Below are 27,760 nucleotides of genomic sequence, written 5' to 3'. Positions count from 1 at the left end.
ATGAGGGACTATTTTACTTCCGGAATATTTTACTCAAGAGGATGCCATCATCATTTAATCATACAGTAAAGCTGCTTGCCCTCGGGAAAAATTATGGCTGTAGTTTCCCCTTGCTTTCAGGTGTTCACAGTACCAGAACAGCAAGGCCATTTTGATTAGTGTTACAAGGCCAGTTCAGTCAATCATCCAGACTGTTGACCCGGCAACTACTGAAAAGGCTAGTGCCCCTCTTCAGGAACCACACGTTTGTCTGGACTCTCAACAGATACCCCTCCGTTGTGGTTGCACCTACGGTACGGCTACGGCTATCTGTATCGTTGAGGCTCGCAAGCCTCCCCACCAACGGCAAGGTCCATGTTTCATGAGGGGAGATTTTGATAATACAAGGAGAAGTTTGAAAATACAAGGAGAAATAAAATAAACAAAGAAAAGTGGTTTACATTAATTTGTCGGCCATTTTCTTTTCTATGTTTTTCGCATACTTACTCTGCAGTCTGTGGTATCACTATTTTTAATAATCATCATCATCCAAATAGCGCAGCTGTGAAATTTATGTCTTCATTGTCACAAATATAAGGGTGTATTTTCCAGATATACTGCGATATCTGAAGTTGTGCTTACTAAGGAACCTGAGAAACAGCTCGATTCATCCCAGTACAGAGCAGATTTCACTTCTGTACTGATGTGAGAATATTACAATGCCTCACGCTCCGAAACATGTTGTCTGCTTGCCGCTCTCTCATTGGTTGCTGAGAACCAGCAGCTGAAACACCCCCCTTTTCATTCCCGTCATACATCACAGTGAGCTTCGACAACATAGCACTAAACACATAGGTATAGAATATTACAATGCCTCACACTTTGAAACATGTTGTCTGCCTGCCGCTCTCGCATTTGTTGCTGAGAACCAGCAGCTGAAACACCCCCCTTTTCATTCCCGTCATACATCACAGTGAGCTTCGACAACATAGCACTAAACACATAGGTATGACACAGGCAAACTCATAAGTGCGACACTAGCCTCCAGCTAGTCTTTTACTGTCTACTGCAGAAATGAATACTGTTGTTGAATATTTGTCCAATTTTAGAGTCAGTTCAATACTGACTAAAAATGGATTCAGGCAAATTGCAGTTTGAATGTGGTAGATGTTCCTAAAAAGCCAAAGTGTGGCAACATGACATAATTTTTTGCTCCCCTCCACGCACTCATTTACTTTCCTGTGAAGCTGCTACCAGTGTTTTCCCTCCAGTCCTTCTGGAGTGCTGTGCATGAGCAACTGTGAAACATGGGCATCAGTATCTTGTAGGGTGCAGGTAATATGTGACAGCAGTTAATACATAAATAAAATATTGAAAACTTCATTCGTCTTGCGATCTCCTGGTGACTGTTGGTACTACCTCCATGATGGGTGTTCCCGCTGTGTTTTATTCTCGCAGCAATTACTATGTAATGTGATTTATTTTGTTTTTTAGATACTTTATTATGGATTAATTTTCCTTCTTGTTTCATCTGAATGTCACCATAATGTTCTAAAGACAATCAAAAGCTGGCAATGTTTATACCCTGCATTCTAAAACATGAACAGCAACAAAATTCCTCATTTGCAACACACTTAGTAAATCATTACGGTCTTAAATAATCAAATAAAATGCTGATCTTGGTACAGAATTAAGTAAGGTTTTTTTTTGAAGGACAGCATTTCCACTTTCAAATGTTACCTATACTTAAAGAGCAGTATTAATGTTTATGCGCGGTATCTGCACATGTATGAGAATTTTTATTGCAAACCTGTTCAAGTACAATAAGAGTTTGTAAGAAGATAGAATTTAGTGCTTCACAAAATCATCAAATTTTAAGCAGAGTAATAGATTGTAATAGTGGCTAGTTCATAGTTCCCAATGTATCCACTGCACTAGCATTGCACGAGTCAAATGTTGCGCGATTGTTTGAGCAACATCGATATTGTATTGAACACTTCAGCGTATTGGGAAATCTGTTCGAATGTGAGTATTGTTTGCTCAGCCCTTCCGAATCCTTCAAAATAAATCTGCATGTGACCTCGATATCCAAAGCTTTGTCTGTAAATGTAAGATGACACCTACATTCTGTATTAAACAACGTAAAAATATTACCATCAGCACCAATAATGTGCGAATGTAAGATGATCTTGTCTTTTTCGAGTGATGGGTTTGAGAACAAAAGCTTCATCTTACAATTGGATAAATATGGTGTATTAACATTTATTGAAGTTATAACTTATTTACAATAGGCACCTATTTCCTGCCCATCTTGTATATTCTGCATAATTGTATGTCTATCAAAACTCTGAAAATGTCACATGAATGGAGCTGAATTTTGTGTCTTTTTTCCACATTTGTCACTCTTCAATGGCACTGTTGGCACATCCAATACTTCTGGCACTTGTGTCTATTGCTTTAGTGACTGCTATCAAAGAAATGCTATTTTCCCTTTCAAAATAAACTCGCATTCTGTATTTAAATTCTCGTAATTGACCTTTCAGCATAGCTTCTGTCTAGACCTAACTTCCCTGCACTACAGGAAGCAGTTCCACAATAAACATTAAGAAAACTTCCTATAGGATCATTTGAATTACATGCATGCAGAAATTTCAAAGAGATCACACAGCAACATTGACAAAATAACCATGGTCTACATCTATGTATTTATCTGCAAACCATTGTGTAAAGAATAGCAGAGGGTACTTTGCAATGTACCACTATAAGATTTCTTCCTGTTCCAACTGAATATAGAGCAAGCAAAGAAAACTTATGTATGTGCTATAATTAATCTAATAAAGGTCCTTATGGAAGCGATATGTAGAGCTATGGCACAAAGTGAAGTGGTGCAGTGGTAAAACATTGTACTTGCATTCTGGAGGATGGGATTCATGTCTGTTAAATATTCCATTTTGCATTAAAACACAGAGTTAGTGACATAAAAAATTTAAACAAAATTGAATTATGTGGTTGCTCATGACAGAGAGGCATGTAGAGGCTATGCCAAGTCTGTTTTAACTAATGTGAATATACTCTGGCTGAATGGGCTGTTGTTGACATGAAATGTTTCTTATGTCTGTGACTTTGCCACAGTATCGTATCTGAATCACAACTTTCATATTGTCAGTGACGTGACATACTCTCATTAACAGTTCGGTTGAAGACATTCATTAAAAGTTCGGCTATGTGTATCTAAAATCATAAAATTTGTAAGTTGTTTCCTTGTAGAGCAAACTGTCCCGTGGGATGAGCATCCACAGCGTGTCTGCCTGTCATGTAGGTTGATTTCACTGTCTTAGTGCCTCATTCTGTTACATGCACCCGGCATCTCTCACCAATATTTAAATAACTTCAATGTGACACTTCAAGAAAGGGACGTGCTGATTACCATATTCACATCTGATAAAAGTAAAGCATTAAACAATGACAAATCCAGGCAAGTATAACACTGTGGATTAGGATAGATTGCTACTGGCCGCATAGAGGTGGCATTGAGATGCAGGCAAGCACATTTAAAAATAGACTGTTGGTTAAGCTATTTTACTAAGTCTCTGTTAGACATAGAAAATCACTGCAGTATATGGGAAGTTTGTTGTCATCGGAAGAATCCAGATGGTACAGGATGTGAAACAGCCATTGAAGTTGAGCACACTGCACTGCACTGGAAGCTCAGCAACTGGGTGGTCCAACTTGTCTCTTGACCACATTCTGTCATGGCCATTTGTGCAGACACACACTAATTAATGGTCATGCCCATTTAGAACACTGTACAGTGGCTGCATCTAAGTAGGTGGACCACATGGTTGCTTTCACAGGTAGCCATGTCTTTTAAGGGATAGGAGATGCTTTTGACTGGAGGAGTAGGTGCTGGTGGGAGGATGTGTGGGGTGGCCTTGTATCTAGATCTCTGGACTGGGATATGAGTGATGGGACAAGGGGCTGGCAGCTGGGGGAGGAGTGAGAATGGACAGTGCTACTGCATAGGTTGGGTGGATGGCAGAATACCACTGTGGGAAATCCGGAGAGGCTATTTATCATTTACAGTCACACACACACACACACACACACACACACACACACACACACACACACACACAGATATATATGGGCAATCAAAAAGTTTCTTTTTGAGGGCTTTGCTGCAGTGTGCAATGTAGTGCCATTACAATGTGGGTATATAAACATAAACGTGTAGTCAAGGGATTATATGGTGTTCATGTCTTTCAGTGTGCATGTGGTAAATGCGGAAACGTAAACTAAGGCAATGTTATTACGAAATGCATCAGAACAAGGCCCTTGTGCTGTTATTCTGTTCTTGGATGCCGAAAGACAAACACTGGTAGACATCCATTGGATAATGAAGAGTGAGTGTGGGGCAGTATGTCTGTTGAAAACTGCTATTGTGAAATGGTGCATGGCAAGTGGTGCTGTTGTTTCCTGATAACGCATGTCCCCATATCGAAAATGTCATCACTCAGAAGATACGCCAACTTAAGTGGGAGATACTCACTCACGCCCTCCCCACCCTCACCCATAGTCCCTGATCTTTCCCCATGCAATTATCATGCCTTCTGTCCCTTAAAGAAGGCCTTGAAGGATCAACGATTCCTGTTGGATGAGGATGTGCGGCAGCCAGTTACGGACATCTTCACTTCATACAGTAGGAATGTGTTTTAAGAAATGTGTATGTTCAACCAGGTGCCCCGTTGGAATGATTGCCTCAATGCCCACAGCAATTTTGCCTGTTTGGCATACCAATTCTCAACTGTATGGCCTTCAAACAGAAACTTTTTGATCATCCCTTATACTGTCATGAAAGGGGCTCTCCCTGTGGCCAATCATTTGGTGTGTCAAGGTTGGTGGGTGACAATGTGCAGGAGCTCTTATTTTTGAGCAAGATGGAGAGAGAATTTTGGTTTGTGAAAGCCTTATCGAATCTTTCCATGTTTAGAAATGGATTGCTCGTTGCCACTGATGCGACAACCGTGGGTGGTTAGTCTGCATGGAAGGGATTTCTTTGTGTGGAGTGTGTGACAGTAGTTGAAATGGAGGTGTTACTGATGTTCAGTAGGTTAGATGTGGATGGAGGTTCTGGTGGAGCCATCCATGAGCTGGAGGTTGGCATTGAGCAAGGTGGCTTGTTGGTCTAAGGAGGACAAAGTGAACCAAATGCAGGAGAAGGTTTTGAAGTTCTAGAGGAATGTGGATGGTTTATCCTTACCCTTGGTCCAGATCATAAAGATGTCATCAATGAATCTGGAGCACATGAACGGTTTGGGTTTCTTGGTGCATAGGAAGGATTCTTCTAGTTGGACCTTGAATAGGTTGGTTCCATGTGTGTACTCATGACTGTACTGTAGATTTGTTTGTAGCTGATGCCTTTAAAGGAGAAGTAATATGGGCGAGGATGTAGTTGGCCATGGTGAGCGGAAAGGAGGTTGTAGGTTTGCATTCGGTGGGATGTTGGGGAAAGATAGTGTTCAGTAGTGATAAATTCATGAACATTGGGAATGGTAGTGTAGAGGGAGATGGCATTGGAAGTGATGAGCAGGGCACATGGTGGTAAAAGAACGAGAACTGTGCAGAGTTGGCAGAGGAAATGTTTGATGTCTTTTTTTGTAGGGGGTAGGTTATTAATAGTAGCCCGAGGGTGTTGATCCACTGGGGTAGAAATTCTTTGTGTGTGTGACCAGTATCTACTCAGAATTGGGCAACCTGCATGCTTGAGTTTACATATGTAGAAGGTTGGTCTTGTGTAGCAGTAGTAATGAGGTTCATAATGACAGTGGTGGACGTGTTGTCGGAGATAGGATTGTATAATTGGGACCAAGTTTTAGGTGGTAAATTGTGGTTCTTTCAGGGGATATGAGGTTGATTTCTTTGCTGTGGGTTTGGGGGATGATGATAATGAGGATGAGGAGGAGCAGGAGGAGGAGGCAGAATTTCAGTTTATAAATTTTTGGAAAATTATCAGATGATTTGGAAGACACACACACACACACACACACACACACACACACACACACACACACACACACACACCCCTAGCTTCCCTTCCTCATAATGTGCGAAAAGAAAACTAGGAAATCAACCTGGGTTTGTCATTAACACTTGCTTGTCATGGTGTTTTGGGATAAGCAGTGAACATTGTGATCTGTTTCAGGTGCAACAGGCAGTTTCTGGTAGACAGCAGACTATAACAATTCATGACACACCATCACCAGCTGTGTCTGTCATCACAATTTCTGACAGTGAAGATGAAGCAACTGGAAACTGGTAAGATAATTGTATTAACTTGTATGATTTTTCATAGGTTTTTGTATGTGGATGTTTTGTGTTGGATGGATGTCAGCAATATCCAGACTATCTGTTCCTGTAATTTTTCAAGCTATCATGTTGCATAGGATGCTCATTAACAGGGTATTATTTATCGCTGCAAGAGAATCTTTTGGTGGTTGTTTGTCTTTAATTAGCAGAGCAGTACAACTATAGCACACATCTCTACAGTCACAGAGGAAAGTTGCTTTACTGTATGTCGAATAGAACAGCCCCAGTTTATGCCTAGATTCCTGCTCCAGCTAGATGACATACAAGTAAGCAGTGCTTTTGGTATATTATTCCCAGTAACCCATATTTTAGTTCATTGTATGTTACATGTTGGTGCACTGGACAAGCATAATATGAGTTTTAAAATTTTGCATAGTGTCATGACTCCTTACTCCTAGGATCATGATATTTGGTGATGTTACACACACTGTTCTTCATCCACTAATTTGCATAGTGTAGCAACATTGTTTTCAGTGATCAGTGAAAGAGTCCACTGTAGTGAGAGTGCCCTTGAAGTTCCGTCGGTATTTCTTAGTATAGTAGTGTGGTGTGGGCACTTCCTGAACTACGAAAGATGTTTCTACGGTCACCTCTCAAGAAAAACGTATCACAAAACTGCTTGTCCTTTTTTTATCTGCTGCAAATTTATAAGTGTAACAGATTGCATACTATGAGGGGATTGATATTACAGCTTGAATTACTGGGCGCAGTACAATGGGCAAATGGAAACAGATGTGTAAGTGGGTTGAGATGTGTTGAGTTGAAGGTCTGTGTTGCAATAGTTTCAGAGCATGCTTTGTAGTCTTTCTTAACACTCTAACTTCATTTGTCATAGAAATACATAATATTCTTTTAAATGTGAAGGAACAGTAGCAGAATCAGTGAAAACAAACCTTACAGTAAAACTATATTTAAATACAAAACAAGGAAAATCCATGTTGGAATGCTAGAGGAAATGCTGACTCCCAGACAGGCCAGACGAAAAGACTGCTATATATTTAAGCTTTTGTGGTTTTGTGTGTGTATGTTTTCTACTTTAGAAAAAGGACTTAAGGCTAAAAGCTTAAATATATACAGCAGTCTTTTTGTTGTGCCCATCTGTTTTTGGCTCAATGTCTTCTCCGTATGTTGAGATTCAGTCTCTCATTTTCATGTTACATTTAAATACATGTATCACACACACACACACACACACACACACACATTCTGGAAAGGTGTATTTTGTACTGGGAAATACTCAGGTCTTTGAAAAATGTCACCAGGGAGAAAAGAAAAGAAAGAGAATATGAGAAAGAATTTGTTTTTTGCACTTGTCATCTAAGACCTAATAGTTTTTGTAAACAGACTAAATGTAATATTGTTTTTAAAACAGACAACAAATAACACTTAATGTCATCAGGAATAAATGACAAAAATGCAGTCAAACCAAGGATCAAAGTTCAGTGGGCTGTGAGAAATTAGTTTTGTTATTGGGCAAGAGGCATATAACTGCTTGTAAAAATTATTGAAGACTCGTGTATGTTCATTATTTTTGGCCTTTAAAACTTGATTATCAAAGTTCGAGAATAAGACTGTTACTTGTTTGGACAATACATTGTATTAACTTGCAACAACCAGCTGTCTTCTTCACTAACAAGGTATAATTACAAGGAGTAATCTTCAGGTTGAAATGTCTGCCATTTATAATTTATATATAATTTTCTGTGGCAAATTAACACTTCTGTGCTATTAAGTTAAAATATTTTAAAGTTTTAGCATAACCTATTTGATTTTTCTTGTAGATATGTGATCAAATGTGAGTATTAAAAATCTAATCCTTACCATTGTAGTTGCAAAACATATTAGATGGAGTGTCTAATCATATCTTTCCGTCTCATGATGATGTTTCCATTATGAACTTGGGAATTGAATAGATTTTTCATATCTACATCCCCAAATGGCAATGATTACATTGAATTGACCTGAATCAGTTAAGTACTATTGCAGTTATCACTCTTGTAAGACATATGTTTTAATTCTCTGCAAGAAGTCTTAGGTGTGGCTATGAATTGTGCAGGTGGTACACCATTGCTGTATCTTTATTAAGAGCTTTATTTATACATCTTATTTTTCCCCCTTCATTCAAAACAAGAATAGAAAAGTTATTCTGAGGGTTGCTGGATTTGTTTTTGGTAGCTGTAAGGATAGGAACTGCGGTGCGTGTTGCGGTGGATCAGCCGGCCTGGGTGCATCTTGCCACATCAGCTCCAACTGTCCCTCAGTGTTGACTGTAGCCTCTCAAGATGAAGCATATCGCAGGTACCCATCCTAACACACATGCTGCTTCGAGGGTGCTGCTGTTACTGCTGAATATTGTTGCTGCATATTATCTAACCATCTGTTGTGTCCCATTTCCTGTAATTGTTACCATGTGTTGAAAGGTTGCAGGCAGCATGTTTCATCTAAGGAACCCTTATCATATTTGTTTTATGTTTTATAAGTGTTCACCCAGTAAAATATGGAAAGAATGATTTAGCTATTAAATATTATCTATGTCTTCCATTCCTCAAAAATTTTGATTTCCTTGAGATGGAAGTCAAAAGTTAATGTACACCGTAAGAAGTAGCATGTTTCTGTATTGGGAGAATGTTACTTCACTGGGCCATCATATTTTTTTCTTACAGAAAATACAATAATTCTAAAGTTACACATATAAAGATTACATTTCAGGTGCAAAATGTAAAATTTTTGTTTTGTAATATTATATGTGCTTGACAAAACAAGAAAAATCATTCTTTCTTTATAGATTTATTTCTTCTTCCCTTTCTTTGATTTACTGTACTGTATCCTGGTGTTGGTCAGTCATAAACATTTCTTTAACTAAGTGCAATGTCTCCCACTTGCAAACCAATGTCCACATAAATATGCTTCATCAGCTGCAATTGCTTACAAAATTGGTGTCTTTTAAGTGTTGCATGTTTTGTGGGTTTCATATGATCAGTTTCCTTTTGTTGAGTTTGAAATTGTTGTACTAACACAGTATTGTTTAAGTGTGCAAGTTCTTTCTCATATTTCATATTACCTTCACAGATGTTGTAGATGACTGTATGCATGGTTTAATGCCCAGAATGTAATTTTTTACTAATATGTTACAGATATAGACATTCATAAGTTTATGTTCACAGGTGGTTTTTTTCTGCAATGTACATTATTTATCTGAATAACTAATGTTGTTACTTTACATTTAACACATTCATTACATGTGGTGTTCAACCAAAATGAGTGACCTTTATTTAGCTGAATAATTCAGCTACGCAGTACAAGTATTAAGTATGTAAGAGACACCATGAAAACTCTAAATATGCTCATTTTTGCAGAATGTAATGTGAAATGGTTTTTAATGCATTGTGGACAGTCCAGTTACTTTTGTAGTATGTTTAATCATTCACTTATTCTTTTGATATGTTAACAGAAAATCATAGATACACTACGTGATCAAAAGCATCTGGACACTTTCCTGAAAATGACTTGTGGCGCTCTCCATCGGTAATGTTGGAATTCCATATGGTGTTGACCCACCCATAGCTTTGATGACAGCTTCCACTCTTGGAGGCATACATTCAGTCAGGTGCTGGAAGATTTCTTGGGGAATGGCAGAACGTTCTTCACGGAGTGTTGCACTGAGGAGAGGTATTGATGTCGGTTGGTGACGCCTGGCACGAAGTTGGCATTCTAAAACATCCCAAAGGTGTTCTATAGTATTCAGGTCAGGACTCTGTGCAGGCCAGTCCATTACGGGGATGTTATGGCCATGTAACTACTACGCTAGAGGCCATCATTATGAACAGGTGCTCGATCGTGTTGAAAGGTGCAATCCCCATCCCTGAATTGCTCTTCAGCAGTGGGAAGCAAGAAGGTGCTTGAAATGTCAGTGTAGGTCTGTACTGTAATAGTGCCATGCAAAACAACAAGGGGTGCAAGCCCCCTCCATGAAAAACACGACCACACCATAACACCACCGCCTCCAAATTTTACTGTTGGCACTACATACACTGGCAGATGACGTTCACTGGGCATTCGCCATACCCACACCCTGCCATCGGATCGCCACATTGTGTACCGTGATTTGTCGCTCCACACGACTTTTTTCCACTGTTCAGTCGTCCAATGTTTACACACCTAACCGAGGCACTTTTTGCATTTACCAGCGTGATGTGTGGCTTATGAGCAACTGATTGACCATGAAATCCAAGTTTTCCCACCTCCCACCCAACTGTCATAGTACTTGCAGTGGATCCTGATGCAGTTTCGAATTCTTGTGTGATGGGCAGGATAGATGTCTGCTTATCACACATTACGACCCTCTTCAACTGTCGGCGGTCTCTGTCAGTCAACAGATGAGGCCGGCCTGTACGCTTTTGCACTGTACGTGTCCCTTCCTGTTTCCACTTCACTATTGCATTGGAAACAGTGGACCTAGGGATGTTTAGGAGTGTGGAAATCTTGTGTACAGACGTATGACACAAGTGACATCTAATCACCTGATGACATTCAAAGTCCGTGAGTTCTGCAGAGCGCACCATTCTGCTCTCTCACAATGTCTAATGACTACTACTTGGTAGTAGGTGGCAGCACAATGCATCTAATATGAAAAAGTATGTTTTTGGGGTTGTCCGGATACTTTTGATCACATGGTGTGTATCACAAATGATATAATGAGTAGCATCATTTCTCATGATATAAGCAAATATTGAGCAATGGGTATGTATACTAGCTAGGAATTGAAGAAGCAGATGGTTGTGCATTCTTCTCCCCCACCGTCCCATTTCCAAATGCCCCCACACTTTTCTTGGGGGTGGGGTGGGGGGCATTATTGATGGTATCTGTCGAGTGACAAGTTCAGAAACTGAGAAATATGCTAAACTTCGTGTTGATTACCTATCCACCACCTAGCAGTACTGTTATAAGTGGTAACATTGTCTCTTGTTCATTTCTCTCTCTCTCTCTCTCTCTCTCTCTCTCTCTCTTAAATGCAATAAGCTCGTGTTCCAACTGCTAGCTCAGCGATTACTTCAATTTCAGTTATTGAGAGTGATTTTGTGTGTTATTTGAAACAGCACTGAAGACAATGAAAAAATCTTATCAGCATAAATAGGTATTACGGGGGGTAGTATCTTGGGAACTTCACGAAAATGTAGGGCAGACTGTCATCTTTTTTGGCTTACAAAAATTAGCACTGAGAAAAGAAAATGGTATAGAATTTGTTAAATTGTCAATTCAGATCCCCGAAGCTGCAAGTCATGGAAAGAGTATAGTCTATACCAAGATCATGGAATGAGATTTTTGTAGAAATTTCAACATACCACATTTCTGAGGCTTAAATACTATATATACGCTGCGTAATGGTGCTATAAAAAACATAAGATGATGTACTAAATGTTTGTTTAACCAAGTTTTTATTTTGTAAAAATCCAATTTTTATTCCATGGTATTTTACTGACACAAGCGGTAATAAAATAAGAGTCAGTGATCATTTTATTTTCAGTGTAATCAGTAGGAAGATGAATTGTGTGTCTGTTGATGGTGAGTGTAATAAGAATTATAAATTGCATATCGTTCTCACATAAATTCTGTAGAAAAAAAAAAATAGCTATATAGTTTAAAAGAACTGTTTGGTGCATTGATAAATGTATCTGACCTAGTGCCATATCTTATTTGTATTTTCACACAAATAATGTTTCTCGGAGCTATTCCTGTCTACTTCATAATTTTTTTTTTTTAAAAAAAGCGTGCATTTTACAGTTTTAATCGCAGCTCACACATTGCATTTTTTGTGAGTTTTGACAGAAGCATAAAAATCGTATAATTTGTGGGATAATTTAAGATGAAGAAAAATCCCATAGGTCAGCTACCTTTTTTACAAATTGCTAAAAAAATGTTAATTTTGCATTTAATGATTACACTTTTTGTAGTGATTTCTTTGTTCATCGGCATTTATTTAATGGAAATAACTTTTTTGTTGTTTCAGTTTCTAGTTGATTTGTTATGGCTGCGTGTCTTGAGTATATTTTAAGCCACTTTGTGCAAATAAGACAAGAAATTAATTTACTAATTCTTATTTCAATGCAGCACTCAGTCAACGCCACCTAGAAGTTCAGCAGCTGTAACAAGCAGCACACGTCAAAGAAAGAATGTGATTTCCTGTGTGACAGTCGCAGATAGTGATGGAGAAGATCAGCACAGCCCAGCTAAATTACAGCAGGCACAAATGCAGCAGCAGCAGCAGCAGCAACAACAACAACAACAACAACAACAACAGCAACAATCAATAGCACAGCAACAGCAACAACCACATCAGCCTCAGGTGCAACAGCAAGCACAACCACCTCAGCAGCAGCACCAGCATCACCAAGTATATTTGCAGCCACCGCAGCAACAGACATCACAGCCACAGCAGCAGCAGCAGCAGCATCAGCAGCATCACCACCACCACCATCACCAACAGCAACCTGTACAACAGGTTCTGGTTCAGACACCAGTCCAAGTTACCAGAGAAATAAAACACGAGCCACAACCCACGTAAGTGTTGGCACTTATTTGTACATTATTTGATAGGATATTCAGGTACCATTTGCAAAATTAATCTATTTTAGTACCCTATTTACCACTTTTAATACTGCTACACTCTCAGTAAATCATTGAAATGTCTAATCTGCTTTTATCTTATTTAGTCACTTTTCTGTTTAAAACCATCTGTCATGAGTCCAATGGAGGTTTCAAGTATTAAGGGTGTCTTCCATCTCTTTTAAATGCCTTAAATGTTACATGTTGATTGACAGAGACACGTGGAAGTTATGTTTCTCCTTCACTAAATTTTCACATAATTTCTAACATAATGGACAAACTAGAGGGTCCAGTATAGCCACCAAACTTTAAAGGTGTGCCTTCTGTGACATAGTGATAGACTTGCATTTTAATACCAAATGAGACAGTGCAGTTGTTAGGACACTGTCATATTTGGGAGAACAGTTTGCCTGGCCATTCTGATGTAGGCTTTTGTGATTCAAATGTTTTTTTTATTCTAGTCTTTGATCACAATATAAATTCCTTTGACGATGACCGGTTTCAGTCAGTAATGACCATCTTCGGATGTGTTCTACACCATGTCCTAATTGTAATTTAATTTAGGCACAAGCTGGCATGTTTCTTCTGCAAACACACCCATGATCACTGTGTTGCCCTCACAAAACATCCTTAGATATTCTGTATGTGTTTATAACTGAACTATTTATTGTAATTGACTTCTGGTGACAAATCTGTGAGATAATCCTGGATGAAGGACTAAATAAAATAAAAGTTGCTTGAACAAAATAAGATATTGAGTTTCACTGCAAAACGGTATTACTTAACAACAAAAGTAAGCCTCTTACTTTTTGCTACACATAGGGCCTAATACTAGTTTTGTACTAAAAAATTTTCTGTAGACGAAGAGTTTAATTTATATTTTAACAGTACTGACCATTTGTAGAAGCATAGGTGTTATTAAGTCCAGTTTAGGCTCTATTTTTTACAAGAAGAGGTATCTGAATTGCTGCTTCAATATTTGAATTTACAATCGGATATCTGAGCTAACACTTCGTTCAAGAATCATGAAAGAAGGTTTTATACATGGAAGAACCCTGGAGATACTAAAAGGTTTCAGATAGATTACATAATGGTAAGACAGATTTAGGAACCAGATTTTAAATTGTAAGACATTTCCAGGGGCAGATGTGGACTCTGACCACAATCTATTGGTTATGAACTGTGGACTAAAACTGAAGAAACTGGAAAAAGGTGGGAATTTAAGGAGATGGGACCTGGATAAACTGAAAGAACCAGAGGTTGTACAGAGTTTCAGGGAGAGCATAAGGGAACAATTGACAGGAATGGGGGAAAGAAATACAGTAGAAGAAGAATGGGTACCTTTGAGGGATGAAATAGTGAAGACAGCTGGGGATCAAATAGATAAAAAGACGAGGGCTAGTAGAAACCCTTGGGTAACAGAAGAAATATTGAATTTAATTGATGAAAGAAGAAAATATAAAAATGCAGTAAATGAAGCAGGCAAAAGGGAATACAAACGTCTCAAAAATGAGACCGACAGGAAGTGCAACATGGCTAAGCAGGGATGGCTAGAGGACAAATGTAAGGATGTAGAGACTTATCTCATGAAGGGTAAGATAGGTACTGCCTACAGGAAAATTAAAGAGACCTTTGGAGAAAAGAGAACCACTTATTTTTATGAATATCAAGGGCTCAGATGGAAACCCAGTTCTAAGCAGAGAAAGGAAAGCAGAGAGGTGGAAGGAGTATGTAGAGGGTCTATACAGGGGCGATGTTCTTGAGGACAATATTATGGAAATGGAATAGGAGGTAGATGAAGATGAAATGGGAGATATGATACTGCGTGAAGAGTTTGACAGAGCACTGAAAGACCTGAGTCGAAACAAGGCCCCCGGAGTAGACAACATTCCATTAGAACTACTGACAGCCTTGGGAGAGCCAGTCCTGACAAAACTCTACCATCTGGTGAGCAAGATGTATGAGACAGGCGAAATTCCTTCAGACTTCAAGAAGAATATAATAATTCCAATCCCAAAGAAAGCAGGGGTTGACAGATGTGAGAATTACCGAACTATCAGTTTAATAAGTCACAGCTGCAAAATACTAACATGAATTCTTTACAGACGAATGGAAAAACTGGTAGAAGCCAACCTCGGGGAAGATCAGTTTGGAACACGTGAGGCAATACTGACCCTACAACTCATCTTAGAAGAAAGATTAAGGAAAGGCAAACCTATATTTCTAGCATTTGTAGACGTAGAGAAGGCTTTTGACAATGTTAATGGAATACTCTCTTTCAAATTCTGTAGGTGGCAGGAGTAAAATACAGGGAGCAAAAGGCTATTTATAATTTGTACAGAAACCAGACGGCAGTTATAAGAGTCGAGGTGCATGAAAGGGAAGCAGTGGTTGGGAAGGGAGTGAGACAGGGTTGTAGCCTATCCCCGGTGTTATTCAATCTGTATATTGAGCAGGCAGTAAAGGAAACAAAAGAAAAGTTCGAAGTGGGTATTAAAATCCATGGAGAAGAAATTAAAACTTTGAGGTTCGCCGATGACATTGTAATTCTGTCAGAGACAGCAAAGGACTTGGAAGAGCAGTTGAACGGAATGGACAGTGTAATGAACGGAGGATATAAGATGAACATCAACAAAAGCAAAACGAGGATAATGGATTGTAGTCGAATTAAGTCGGGTGATGCTGTGGGAATTAGATTATGAAATGAGACACTTAAAGCAGTTAAGGAGTTTTGCTATTTGGGGAGCAAAATAACTGATGATGGTCGAAGTAGAGAGGATATAAACGTAGACTGGCAATGGCAAGGAAAGCGTTTGTGAAGAAGAGAAATTTGTTAACATTGAGTATTGATTTAAACGTCAGGAAGTCGTTCCTGAAAGTATTTGTATGGAGTGTAGCCATATATGGAAGTGAAACATGGACGATAAACAGTTTAGACAAGAAGAGAATAGAAGCTTTCGAAATGTGGTGCTACAGAAGAATGCTGAAGATTAGATGGGTAGGTCACATAACTAATGAGGAGGTATTGAATAGAATTAGGGAGAAGAGGCGTTTGTGGCACAACTTGACGAGAAGACGAGACCGGTTGGTAGGACATGTTCTGAGGCATCAAGGGATCACAAATTTAGTATTGGAGGGCAGCGTGGAGGGTAAAAATCGTAGGGGGAGACCAAGAGATGAATACACTAAGCAGATTCAGAAGGATGTAGGCTGCAGTAGGTACTGGGAGATGAAGAAGCTTGCACAGGATAGAGTAGCATGGAGAGCTGCATCAAACCAGTCTCAGGACTGAAGACCACAACTGCAACAATATCTGGGAAGACTTACTTTGTTAAACTGAACTTTCTTGTGAGATCCATGCACAAAAATCAGCACAGAGGTGGGCAATGCAAGAAAAGTGTGCCATATTCACAGCACTGCTTCATTGTGACAAGATCTGAGGAAAGGATCAGAAATAAAAGATGTAAAGAAAGTATCATGAGTCATCGTTCTATTTTTTTCATTTCAAGAAAAAAGTGAAAATGCAAGCGATGTCAAGAAAAATGTCAATTGAGATTGCTCTATCAATAAGTCCAAATGAAAAGACGATGACAGGTGAGGTGGCGCATTGGTTATGTACTGCACTTGCATTCGGCAGGACAGCGGTTCAAACCCGCATAAGACCGTATTGATTTAGGTTTTCTGTGATTTCCATAAATTTAGGCAAATGCCAGGATGGTTCCTGTAAAAGGGCACAGCCGACTTCCTTCCTCAGCCTTCGATAATCCTAGCTGTTTGGTCCCCTCCTTCCAAATCAACCCACCAGCAAACATTGACATCGTGTGAAATCAGTCTGAATTCTAGTGTTAAAATTTATTGTTTTACAGAACTGTGAACAACTTTCACCTAAGTAGATCTTAGGATTAAAGACAGATTGAACTGTATTCATCAGAAATTAGTTGGTGGGATTTGGTTGGCAAGAGAACTAGAACTTCTTTTATATATATTTGGGTAACAGGTATTCCAGAGTGTACACGTCCTGGGGAATCCGGGAAACCCTGGGAATCTTTTCAACTGGGAGAAACTGGGAAAAACCCAGGGATTCTTAGAAAATCTGGGAATTTTTTGTTGTTTTAGTTTTCAGTTAAATTTTTGTAATTTTGACTGTCTGGTAAGAACTAATCCTCTAACAAGGAATATTACTGCAGACTAAAACTGCAGCAATAAAACAAACGAGGGGGGAGGGGGAGGGGGAGGGGGGAATTCAGTTGCAAAGGAAATGTGCCATTTACAACAACTGTGCGCAACCAAGTGTCTGCCAACAGCAAAATGTGTCAAAGACCTAGAATGAAGACTGTGTAATACTTTGTACCAACAAACTGCCTCTGATGAGCATGATGTCACAACTGTGTGTATTAGATTCCTTTGGGCAGTTGCCGGTGAGCTCACATACATGCAAAGTTGAGTTGGGTATTGCTCCCACTTCTGGCTGCTTGAAGTGTGGCTGTTAGCTCTGTCTATAGTAGCAGTCAGATGCTGACTGGGAAAATATTTCTGTCCCTCTGAAGTTGCTAGATTTGCACACGCGCGGAGCATTCAGAGTTGTTTGGGGGGGAAGGGGTAGTCTCCACGTGACCCATGTTTACGTTTAGTGATTTTGCTGGTTCCTCTTCATTTACAGCTCCTTGCCAAGTGAAAACAAAACAGATTTCTGTGGCCAAGAGCTATCAAGTGAATTAAAATTCATTCCCGTAATTACAGAAGGCTAAAATATTTTGTTTGTTTCAGTTGTCTGATTTATTTTATTGCTGTGTTTTCGGCAGTCAAGCATTAATCACCTTACAGAACGATGAAGTTATTTTTGTTGGTTTTCTAAGGAAATTTGGCTTTTATTAACCTTTCCCACTTAGGCAGTCAATTTTTTTGAAACGAAGTGTTTCGGTTCACAGCATTGGCTAGTTCCAAATGTTTGCTGAATTTCAAGTGCATGTTTTCATCTTCTGGCATGTATTTATGCCATAATAAAGAACCAAACATGAAAAGTTTAGATCCCGAAAACCACACTGAAAAGCCTGATGTCAGGTCGGGGCCTATTTCATTGTATATGAATGTTCACTTCAAATCGAATTATGCATTTTAGTATGGTTTATGAAATTTCGATGCTCTTGGTGTATTCTCTGATGTCCCGTTTGTTTTATGACATAATGTAAAATCTCTTAGTGCTTTATACGTATGAACATATGGGTTTCCTATGTCATTGTAGCTGCGCACGCACAGTAACATCTGTTTTCTGGCACTTTCTGGCAACTGCTGGAACGTACCTGTTTCTAACAGGTCTCTGGGAAGATATTGTGAAGCATTACTTTCAAAGTAAATTACTTTTTACGCAACATGAATTAAGTATGAAGTAACTGTTCTCGAAAGAAGAGATACTGTTGATGACCGTGCAGCTTTTCCCTGGAATAAATAATGATTAACTGAAACCCTCCGCTGCCGATAGGTATTGTTGATATACCTTGATGTGGACAGCTGAAAATGTGTGCCCCGACCGGGAATCGAACCTGGGATCTCCTGCTTACATGGCAGACGCTCTATCCATCTGAGCGTTTCAATTTAGAATTTCTTAAATCACAGAGCATTTGACTGTCATTTAAAACTTAACACTTTTAGGACCAGCCACTTAGAAGAATTTCAAGCCCAGAAGCCAAGACATTTATGTCATTTTTTAAATTTTACCAGCTTATTGGTGTGATGTGTCTTAAAGTGTAACACATGCAAAAAAAAAAAAAAAAGATCAGTACTACATGTGAAAGCTTAGCTTCTCTTGTAGCTTATTAATCTTTGAGACCAATATTATATGTGACAGCTTAGTTTTTCTTGTAGATACACAATGAATATTAATTTAAACCATTAACTTTCCCTATTTGTGACCACGCTTCTTAACAGTGATGCTGTTATTGCTGTCATCAGCTGGCGAGATCACGTGACGTGAGTTATGACTGTCTTACAAAAGTGCATCTCAGTTTCGGTTTCAATGCTTTGGAAACTACAGTGCTGTGTCTGCTGGAATTCAAATTTATACTTTTGTAATATGAAAATATGCAGCATATCGTAATACAAAAATGTGTAGCGTGTATGTTCCTGCACGTAAAAGAGCTTTCCAAAACTTCCTTTCTTTCTGGGTTTCGTTTTGTAAACTGCCGAGAAGTTCTATGCCAGTGTATGAAATGTTAACCGTTCAAAGGATTGATAAGTTTTACAGTTCCTAGGGGAAATATACTGTCACTTAACATGGAAAAAGAGTATTTTTGCCCAGGAAAAAGTGTATTTTTTAACCGGGACATCAGGGAAATATTCGGCAATGTTTTTCCTTGTCTGCCTATACACCCTCTATTCCTTCTCTACAATTGAGAATGATCATCTAGTTGTTGCAAAACAGATTTTAGAGCATATTGGGCATATTATCATAACATTAGAACACTGCAGTGGAAATCTAATAAACTAACATCAGATGTTAATTCTGAAGTTCGTTCAGTTTGAGTAGTTTATTTACTAGTGTGAGAAGTTACAGTTCAAAGGTCTGGAAAGCCAGTAACTGGTGGGAGAGCGGTATTCTGTGACCACATTTTGCATCCATATGATGATGATATGTGGCAGAGGATGAAGTGACGGCCAGTCGGAATCATGTGGTAGTGTGGGTCTGATGATGGAGTTTAGGTTTTTTAGCAAATATTTAGCGTTAGTGGTGGACAAATCATAAAATCTACTTAAAGTTCTGCCTGAGCAAACTAAACTTTCAAGTTCTATTTTAAGAAAATAGGCCAGCAGATTACAGTGTGGGGACTTCTGTGTTGACTGTGAGACATGCTACATTGTCTTTCTTCATATTATGGGAGTGGAGATTAGTGATGATTCATCAGACCACAAAACACAGGTCTTAATGTTGAGAATCATGTGTCAGTAACGCACTTGCAGAATCAGCATGTGAAGGGTTATCAGTGGCAAGATCTGTACATTATATTCAACTTGAATGATAATTACAGTTGATCCATCCAGGATTTTTAATTTTTTCCAGTAATGTGATAATGATTATGTCCTGTCGAAATGCAAATAATTTAAGGCATAAAGATATAACAATTCACAAACTAGTAGAAGTGCTGAGTTATCACATAAACAAGATTATAAACTTTCCTTCTGGATGATTTGTTTCTTGGAGCTATAGTTCCTACCATATCCCTTCTCCTGCCTCAGGAACGAACCAAGAGTTCGAAGGGCTACGATAAAACTGTCACTTTCGTTCTTATACTAGTGAACCTAAGTAGGCAAGGGAAAAGTGTATTAAGTCCTAATCTACTTCACTCCCACCCCCTCTCTCTGACCATCCCCTCCTCCCCTACCCCAATCTCTTTAGTCGTCTCCCCCTTTTTCCCTTTCTCTATCCAATTCCTCCTCCTCCTCCTCCTCCTCCCCCATCTCCCCCCCCCCCCCCAAAAAAAAACACAGTCTCTCTCCATCTCCTCCACTCCACTTTCTCTGTCCACCTCCTCCTTCCCCCACACACTGTCCATTTTCTGCCCCCCCCCCCCCCTATCCATCTCCTGTTTCCCTCTCTCTCTCTCTGACACCTTGTGCCTTGTTTATTGTTATTGCCAAACAAAACATAGATTGGGAAATGAAGTCGGTCACAATCACTGGGTAAATCGGTTGAGATTATTAAGATAAGGAGTGCATGAGACAACTTAACAGCTACTAGATCTGTGAGAGTACTAGCTTCAGTGACAGTATTTCTCATAGTTTTAATCTCTGAACGGGTATGATTACAAAGTTTTTGGATGATTCAAGATTGCATAGTAGTATTCTAATCATGAGCTGATAAGGACAACATTCCTCTGAAAGCTGACAACAGTATAGAAAACAAAACAGCATGCTGCTATTGTTAAAATCGTATACAAGGAGAAAGAATATATGTGGAAGGTACAATTTTTCTAGTTGTTTAAATGCCCTGTATCTAAGTTAAAACTGGTGAGAAAGAAAATCAAACCACACATTTTCAGAGCACAGCATCTTCTTTCTCCCAGTTGGTTTTAACAGAATATACATTGTTGTGTAAAAAAAAAGTATGTGGCCTATATCTGAATGTTAGTAGATCATTGTGTAACAATTTGAAGTACAACAGTCAAGAACTTAACGAGTTTTTTGTTAACATCACCTCCCCATTATATGAAAAATATATATTTATGTATCACATATATTTAAAAATATATACAGCCAATGTATGTCCAAGCATTTGTTAGAGCATTGTGAAATTAATTGGTCAAGAATTTTTAGAGATTAGAGATTTTTGCTAATAACATTCATCTCCCTCCACACACACACACACACACACACACACACACACACACACACACACACACACACGTGTGTGTGTGTGTGTGTGTGTGTGTGTGTGTGTGTGTGTGTGTGTGTGTGTGTGTGTGTCGACAGAACTACATGTTTATAACCTTGCGAGGGCAAGTTGTTTTCTCCTACGTCTTTTTGAAAAATTTTGTTGAATTTCAGCATATGAAAATGCAAAGCTTCTTATTTCAAACTTCATCTTACAGCTCTGGATATTCAAGTGGAGCTTCACAATCCCAAAAGAAGAGATTGCTAGCGAAGGCCCAGTCAGAATGTATGCTTAATGCAGTTGCTACAAAAAAAGAACCTGGACTTACCGAGTATCACCATGGTGATTATGCTCATCATTCATCGTGTAGTAACACTTTGACATCTTGTAAAGATAATGTGGCAGCAACAAGTTCAGCTTCATACCACTATGTGGCAACATCTTCTGCAGGTCATCCCACAACTTCTCAAGACCAGCACATTGTGTACAGTGGGTAAGTGTTTGAGGATGGAATGAAGAATATAGTATTTTAAGAGAATTCCCAGTTTGACGTGGCTTTAATTATACTGAAGTATTTTTTCACCTTATTCTTTTCTTTGGCTCTGATGATTGATGATTAGAGGTACTATGTCCAAGTAAGTTATGACTAATGCCTCATCAGTATTCTTTGTGCAGATATGGTGATGCAATAAAATGCTGCATGAATTAATCATTCAATCTGCCGTTTCAAATGTACTGATTCGCTATGTGTAATTTTAAAATTCATTGTGTGCAACCATCTCTATTGTAACAGTAACATATTAAAACTTTTAATCATAGGGTTGTTGCACTGTCTCATTCATCCCCCCCCCCCCCCCCCCCCCCCCCCCGCCCCTCTTTCTCTCTCTCCCTTTTGCGGGCAGGTACCCGCACACACACACACACACACACACACACACACACACACACAAAAAGAGATTGCTTATCACCTCAATTGCAGCACAGATGGGCCTTATTATCTCCTGAAAACAGTAGTCACAAGTGTGCAAGTTGTAGTTGTGTGAATGTATGAGAGATATACTTCTGAGGAAAGATTTTGTATGAATGCTTAAGTATTTTTAGTATTTTTCTTTATGCTTGTCTGTTGCACAACTCCTGCTCTATGTGGTTGGTAGTAATCATATTGTTGTCATTTCATCCTATACTTCCTAGTACTTGAGTAGGGGCTTTGTTGTTCTGCACTGTGTGTATGCTGTTATGTCACATTGCTTGTGTGTGTGTGTGTGTGTGTGTGTGTGTGTGTGTGTGTGTGTGTGTGTATGTGTGTGTGAGCGAGCGAGTGAGTGAGTGAGTGAGTGAGTGGGTGGGGGGTGGGGCTATTTAGCAGTGGGTTGTTTGCAAACCATTGCTGAAAAATACTGTGCACAATTTCATAATGATAATTCTCAGAACTTTGATGATTTATATATAAAGGGCGTTCAAAAAGTTTTGCCAGTCGTCTCTTAATTTTTTTTATTTCTTTGCCGGAGGAGAATGAAATTTTTGTGAACACACTTGGAACATTTAGCTATACATTGAGCCTACTCAATGTAGCCTCCATCAGCTGTGATGCATCTGGCCCAACGTTCTTTCCATGATGTAAATGCACTTTGGTAAAATTCTGGGGATTGGCTTTTACATCATCGCTTTTCACAGGAAATGAGGTCTCTCTCACTATCAAATGTTTTACGTGCAGGTGGGCCTTCGGGTGACCAAAGAGGTAAAAATTAGACGAAGCCAAGTCCGAACTGTAGGGAGGATGAGGAACAATTTTCCAACCCATTTTCCTGATTTTCTCCTGTGTCATAAGGGCTGTATGGGGTTTGGCATTGCCATGGTGTAGTCTGATGATGTACCAGTGATACCAACACTACCCAATGACAAACGAGTCATTTCAGCAAGCTGTCATGTCATGAAACATCTGTCATTTTGGATGATTTGATCACTCACTACTGTTGATGGTCTACTGCATCGTGGATTGTCCAGTAGAGAGAAATCACCTTCTTTAAACCTCTGCAACCACCGCTGGATACTGCTGCGATCCACTGTGTGCTCCTCATAAACAGGGAGCAACTTCCTGTGAATTAATGTGGAAGAGTCATCGCCAGTCTTGAAGAGGGACTTCATCACTGACCATTGTTGCAACCTGACATCTGCTGCACAGTTCATTATGGCTCACCTATTAATAAAAGAAAATACTTTTATATACCAACTTATAGCTAAATGTTCCAAGTATGTTCACAAAAAATTTCATTCTCCTCCTGCAAAAAATAAAAAAATTAGAGATGACGGTGCAAAACTTTGTAACACCCTTTGTAATATGAGCTTGTCAATAGATTTGCTTGAAAATTCTCTCTTGTACCTCGTGCTTCAGCTATTTTCATCTGACTGTTTGTAGTGCTGAGACAGTCACCTTGTGAGATCGCGGTACTTGCTAGCTGCTGTCTCTTAAATAAATTATACACATTCAGAACTTTAGCTCTAGATTGTATATTTAATGCATAGCATTTTTTGTTCTGTTGTCCCATAACAAACATAAAGAGAGCCATTGAATACATGCAGTATAATGAAAACCACTATTTAAAGTTCATTGGATACTCCACAGTATGTGAACACAGAAATGATGGAAAGAGGCAATTAATGTGTTGCCCTGTTGTTAGGACATATTGTGGTGGGTAGGAGAGTATTTCTGCTATAAAGAGCAGACAAGCAGTTTTTGGCATCCCAATTAGATGATGAATTGCCATTGTATAGTTCCAGTTGATGGGCAGAGAGAAATTATTGACAAAGTTCAAATAGATTGTAAATCACCCTGGAGAAGGATATGACAAACAAATAGATTAAGAATGGAATAAAAAACCACCATAGTTAACAACGAAATTCAGAAAATGCTGAGGAAGCAAACGCTGATGCACACACGCTTCAAAATATGCGTGAATGATGGCAGTCAAAAATTGACAGAGATATGTGGTCTGTAAAAAGATCAATGCACAAAGCATACATCTGCTACCTTTGTCATACCCTAGAAAAAGATCTTGCTGAGAACCCAAGAAAATTCTGGTTCTATATAAAATCACTAAGTGAGGCAAAGGCTTCTATCTAGTCATTTTTTGACCAGCCTGGTGTGGCAGTTTTACAAAGAGCACTCTACAGCATTGGCCCCTTACTTAGCTTACAATCATTGCAAATCTCTCAACTGGTGCCAAGTTCTGAGCGACTGTATAAAAGCACAGGTGACTCTTGTATATAAGAAGGGTAAAACAATGGACATGCAAAATTACAGACATATGTCCTTAACAACAGTTTACTGCAGAATACTTGTACATATTCTCAGTTCAAATATAATATTTTTTCTTGAAATGGAGAAGCTTCTGTCCATGAATCAGCACGATTTTAGAAAGCATCGCTCATGCGAAACTCTGTTTGCCCTCTTGTCGCATGATGTCCTTCAAACTATGAATGAAGGGCAAATGCAGATTCCATATTCCTAGATTTCTGAAAACCATTTGTCGTAGTGCTCCACGTAGGCACAAGTATACAGAATAGGTTCCCAGATATATGAGTGCCTCAAAGTGTGCTGTCATCAATGGCAAGTGTTCATCAGAGACAAGGAAGACATGTGCAGGACCACTGTTATTTTGTACCTGCATAAATGATCTGTGGCTGTTTGTTGATGATGTGGTGTATGGGATGATGTCATCACTGAGTGACTGTAGGGGAAAACAAGATGACTTAGACAAAATATCTAGTTTGGCAGTTAGAGCTAAATGTAGAAAATTGTAATTTAACGCAGATAAGCAGGAAAGGCAATGTCGTACTGTTGGAGTACAGCATTAGTATTGTATAACAATGAAAACAATCAGTTTTTGACAATATGATGTAATCTATACAATTACTAGCATTAGCAGTGTGCTGCTTGACATTGATTAAATAGAATGCGTAACGTTGCAAAGCAATATGAAATGAAATGATTGTGTAACAATTGCAGCGGGGAAGGTCAATGGTTGAGTTCATTTTATTGGGAGAATTTTAGGAATGTGTAGCTCATTTATAGAGAGTGCATGTGTAACACCAATGTGACCCATTCTTGAGTACTGTTTTAGTGTTTGAGATCCACATCAAGTCAGATTAAAGAAATACATCAAATAAATTCAGTGGTTGACTGCTAGATTTTTTACTGGTAGGTTTGAAACATGCAAGTGTTATGGAGATGCTTTGGGAACTCAAATGGAAATCCTTGGTTTGAAGGAGACATTCTTTTCGAGGAACACTATTGAGAAAATTTAGATAATTGGTATTTGAAGCTGAGTGCAGAATAATTCTACTGCTGCCAATGTACAGTTGTCATTCACCCACATAGGTAAGAGAAATTAGTGCTCATATGGAGGCATATAGATAGTCGTTTTTCCATCACTCTATTTATGAGTGAAACAGGAAAAGAAATGACCAGTAGTGGCATGGGGTACCCTCTGCTGCACGTTGTATGATGGCTTGCAGAGTATGTATGTAGATCTAGATGCATGCCAAGGTCACTCAGCTGAATAATAGTTTCTTGCATTGTATAAATATTAAACAAAAATATCTTCTTTCCAGTTCAGTATGTTTAAATTACTAATGCGCAGTTTTTGGAATCCTGTCATGCATTGGATCTATATTTTGTGTGGTGTTTTTTTTTTTTTTTTTTTCAATTTGTATTGATTTGAATATTAGGGTACCATCACGTAGAGCAGGCAGTGAACAGCAGATAGTCACATTTAATAGTAGAATCAAACAGTCTCCTATTAAATTTGCTTGTCTGCTGTACAACTCATCCTCAATGTGGTGGGTAGCAGTCTGTTTTAATAATCACATTATAATTACATCCTGGATTTTCCACTGGTTGGTTATGTGCAAATTAGTTGTACTTCATATTTTATTTACAGGGCATGTGTGTGTGTGGGTTGCAGTGGTGACAAGAGAAATTCTTGGGCTCCTTCATCAGCCCACATGAGTAGAGATTTGCTTGGTCCTCCATCAGCTCATAAACGAGAATTAACTGTGCCTGTTTCCAACAGCCGTGATTATGTTCCTCAGCAAGGTAAGTAACATTCATTGTTTAATTTCAGCAATTCAGAATAACAGTTATTATAGGACACATTAAAAGAGTAAGCAAGAAATAGGTTACACTGCTTGTAGTGAAAACTAATATTCTAACGTTTTATTACAGAATCTGAGTGTTTTCCAAAGTGCACAAATCTCTTGCATCTAGATCTTTTTAAATGTCTGTAACCACCCTGAACTTTGTGTTTCCTTATTAATGTGATGTTACAACAAGATACTTGTTTAAATTGTAAAAAGTAGTCTCAGCAGGTGAATCCCTCTCATCTTGGGACCAGAGTGACCTGCTTCTCCTTTGTAACCTTCCCCAGTCTATGCCTCACTTCAGTGACACTTCAAGAACATTTATCCACACAGTGGCATGTCATTTTGTCCTCCTTGACACATCAGACATCAGTTGCCTTCTTTGGGTTTTTACTCATTTTACTAAAGCCATAAACTTAATTATTGCCCTCCGTAGCTAAAATACAGCATTTCAGCGTTGTTCATGCTGTGGAACCAGGCTTGATTACTGGTGACAGCATCAGTTTACACTGACAGGTTCATCAGTGAAATGGCATCAGATGAAAATATTTGCACTATGATGCGAGAATTTTTGTTTATTTCAGTCTAGAATGGATTGACCGGGTCTCTCAGACACTGGCAGATCTTGTTATATCTGCAAGAGCACACTACTCATGAGTAAGGTGAAAATGCGTAATTAAAAGTAGTCCATTTGGCGTGTTATGTAATCTCGAAATGCCACGCTTTCTGACATGCTATACCAATAAACTATAATTCAAAACATGCCTCTTTGAGAACACATTGGAGATACCACACCCAGAAACTGAAAGTTATGCCACAGTGTACAAAAACAAAAATATTTCAAATGTAGCGACATTGGCGACATCTAAGCTGCTGGAATCTACACTTGCCGTATTTACTCGAATCTAAGCCGCACTTTTTTCCGGTTTTTGTAATCCAAAAAACCGCCTGTGGCTTAGAATCGAGTGCAAAGTAAGCGGAAGTTCTGAAAAATGTTGGTAGGTGTTGCCACAACTAACTTCTGCCGTCGAATATATGTAGCGCTTCACAGGCATGCTTTGCAGGCACAAAGATAAATACTGATGCCAAAACCTCTGCATCAGTAAATAAATTTAAAAAAAAAAGTGGAAGACGAGAATTTTTCTCCGCCCAGAGTTTTGGCCACTGCATTTTCGTACATTATCCAATGAAGTAAATACAAATTCCGTATTGTTCATCTTCGAATGTTGAAGCATTTCAATGTACTACGAAAATCCGACTGGCAAGATTGTTTGGGATGTTTGTCAATATGGCCAACTCTACATTCTG

At 38.9% G+C, this 27,760-nt stretch overlaps 1 protein-coding gene across 5 annotated transcripts in view; it reads left to right on the top strand.

The window, feature by feature from the left end:
• LOC126412841 (homeodomain-interacting protein kinase 2) overlaps positions 1 to 27,760 on the top strand; it is a 212,253-nt gene that overhangs the window by 128,498 nt on the left and 55,995 nt on the right. For 4 of the 5 annotated variants that reach the window (XM_050082684.1, XM_050082685.1, XM_050082683.1 and 1 more), the window contains exons 15-19: positions 6,182 to 6,294; positions 8,521 to 8,643; positions 12,454 to 12,903; positions 21,531 to 21,806; positions 26,254 to 26,408. In XM_050082684.1, the coding sequence (XP_049938641.1) occupies positions 6,182 to 6,294; positions 8,521 to 8,643; positions 12,454 to 12,903; positions 21,531 to 21,806; positions 26,254 to 26,408 (1,117 nt within the window). The remainder of the gene's footprint in view (positions 1 to 6,181; positions 6,295 to 8,520; positions 8,644 to 12,453; positions 12,904 to 21,530; positions 21,807 to 26,253; positions 26,409 to 27,760) is intronic. The other variant, XM_050082687.1, reaches the window with a different exon arrangement.

The sequence above is a fragment of the Schistocerca serialis genome, chromosome 7 (genome assembly GCF_023864345.2).
Source record: "Schistocerca serialis cubense isolate TAMUIC-IGC-003099 chromosome 7, iqSchSeri2.2, whole genome shotgun sequence".
Taxonomy (NCBI): Eukaryota; Metazoa; Arthropoda; class Insecta; order Orthoptera; family Acrididae; genus Schistocerca; species Schistocerca serialis.
The sequence above is the reverse complement of the archived record's forward strand: the minus strand, read 5'-3'. Positions and strand labels throughout refer to the sequence as shown.